Below are 919 nucleotides of genomic sequence, written 5' to 3'. Positions count from 1 at the left end.
AGTCGCGTGACGTACTCCTTCGACGTCGACTGCGCGACGGTGTCGAGGGCGAGTGCAGAGACGCCGCCGGCGAAAGCGACTTGGTCGTACACGGAGCAAAACGTCGCAAACGCCGCCACACCCGCGCCTTGCGCGAACGTGGGATGCAACGCGACGACACCACCGACGTACGCCGCGACGAGCAAACGAGTGAAATTATCCCTGATCCCCTTGATCGTCGACTCCGTCGGCGCGAGCAGCTTCTCAGCCTCGATGTTATTCAGCTTAAGTTCCGCCAAAGTGTAGTCTCGCTTCGGGACGTTATGACACCTCCCGAACGCCGAGATCTCCCCTCGCTGTCTTAAACACTCGATTATCGCCACCGCCTCCGCCTCCGCACGCATCGCCCGATCCATCGCCGCCGTTCGCTCGCTCGCGTCTCCGTCCCGCGCCCCTCTCGTCTCGGCGCGCGTCGCCTCGCTCAACCGCGCGTCCACCTCGCGCAACGCCTCCACCCGTCCCCGATCGCACGCGCGTTCGATCACCGCATCGAACGTCTTCGCATCGATCCTCCGCGCCGCCATCTCCCCCTCGAACGCGCTCGCGCCCACGATGGACGTCGTCCGACCGTCGGACCCGTCGCGCGGTCGTCCGAATCCGAATCCGTCGCGTCGTCCACGTCCCCGGTCGCGTCCGCGTCGCGTCGCCCGCGGCATCGCGCGCGCGATTTTTTCCGCCCGCGTCGCCATCGTCCTCGCCCGCGTCGCGCGGTCGCGCGCGCGTCGCGCGGGCGCGCGCGCGTCGTCGTCCGCGCCGATTCGACCACCGGTCGCGCCTTTCGAGCGCCTTTGGAATCGAAAGGCGCGACCGGTGCGCGTGGGTCCACCGCGCCTTTCGACGATGGTGGTGGTTTGTTTCATTTTCGGTACCTGGATTATCC

At 67.0% G+C, this 919-nt stretch overlaps 1 protein-coding gene across 1 annotated transcript; it reads right to left on the bottom strand.

The window, feature by feature from the left end:
- On the bottom strand, window positions 1–563 carry OT_ostta07g01285 (hypothetical protein; the record flags this gene model as incomplete). The annotated part of the gene is made up of 1 exon (XM_022983751.1): window positions 1–563. A coding segment is annotated over one exon (563 nt), but the record flags the coding sequence as incomplete, so codon positions are not given.
- Between the last annotated feature and the right edge of the window lie 356 nt (window positions 564–919).

This window comes from Ostreococcus tauri (assembly GCF_000214015.3).
Source record: "Ostreococcus tauri WGS project CAID00000000 data, contig chromosome 07, whole genome shotgun sequence".
NCBI classification, from domain to species: domain Eukaryota; kingdom Viridiplantae; phylum Chlorophyta; class Mamiellophyceae; order Mamiellales; family Bathycoccaceae; genus Ostreococcus; species Ostreococcus tauri.
The sequence above is the reverse complement of the archived record's forward strand: the minus strand, read 5'-3'. Positions and strand labels throughout refer to the sequence as shown.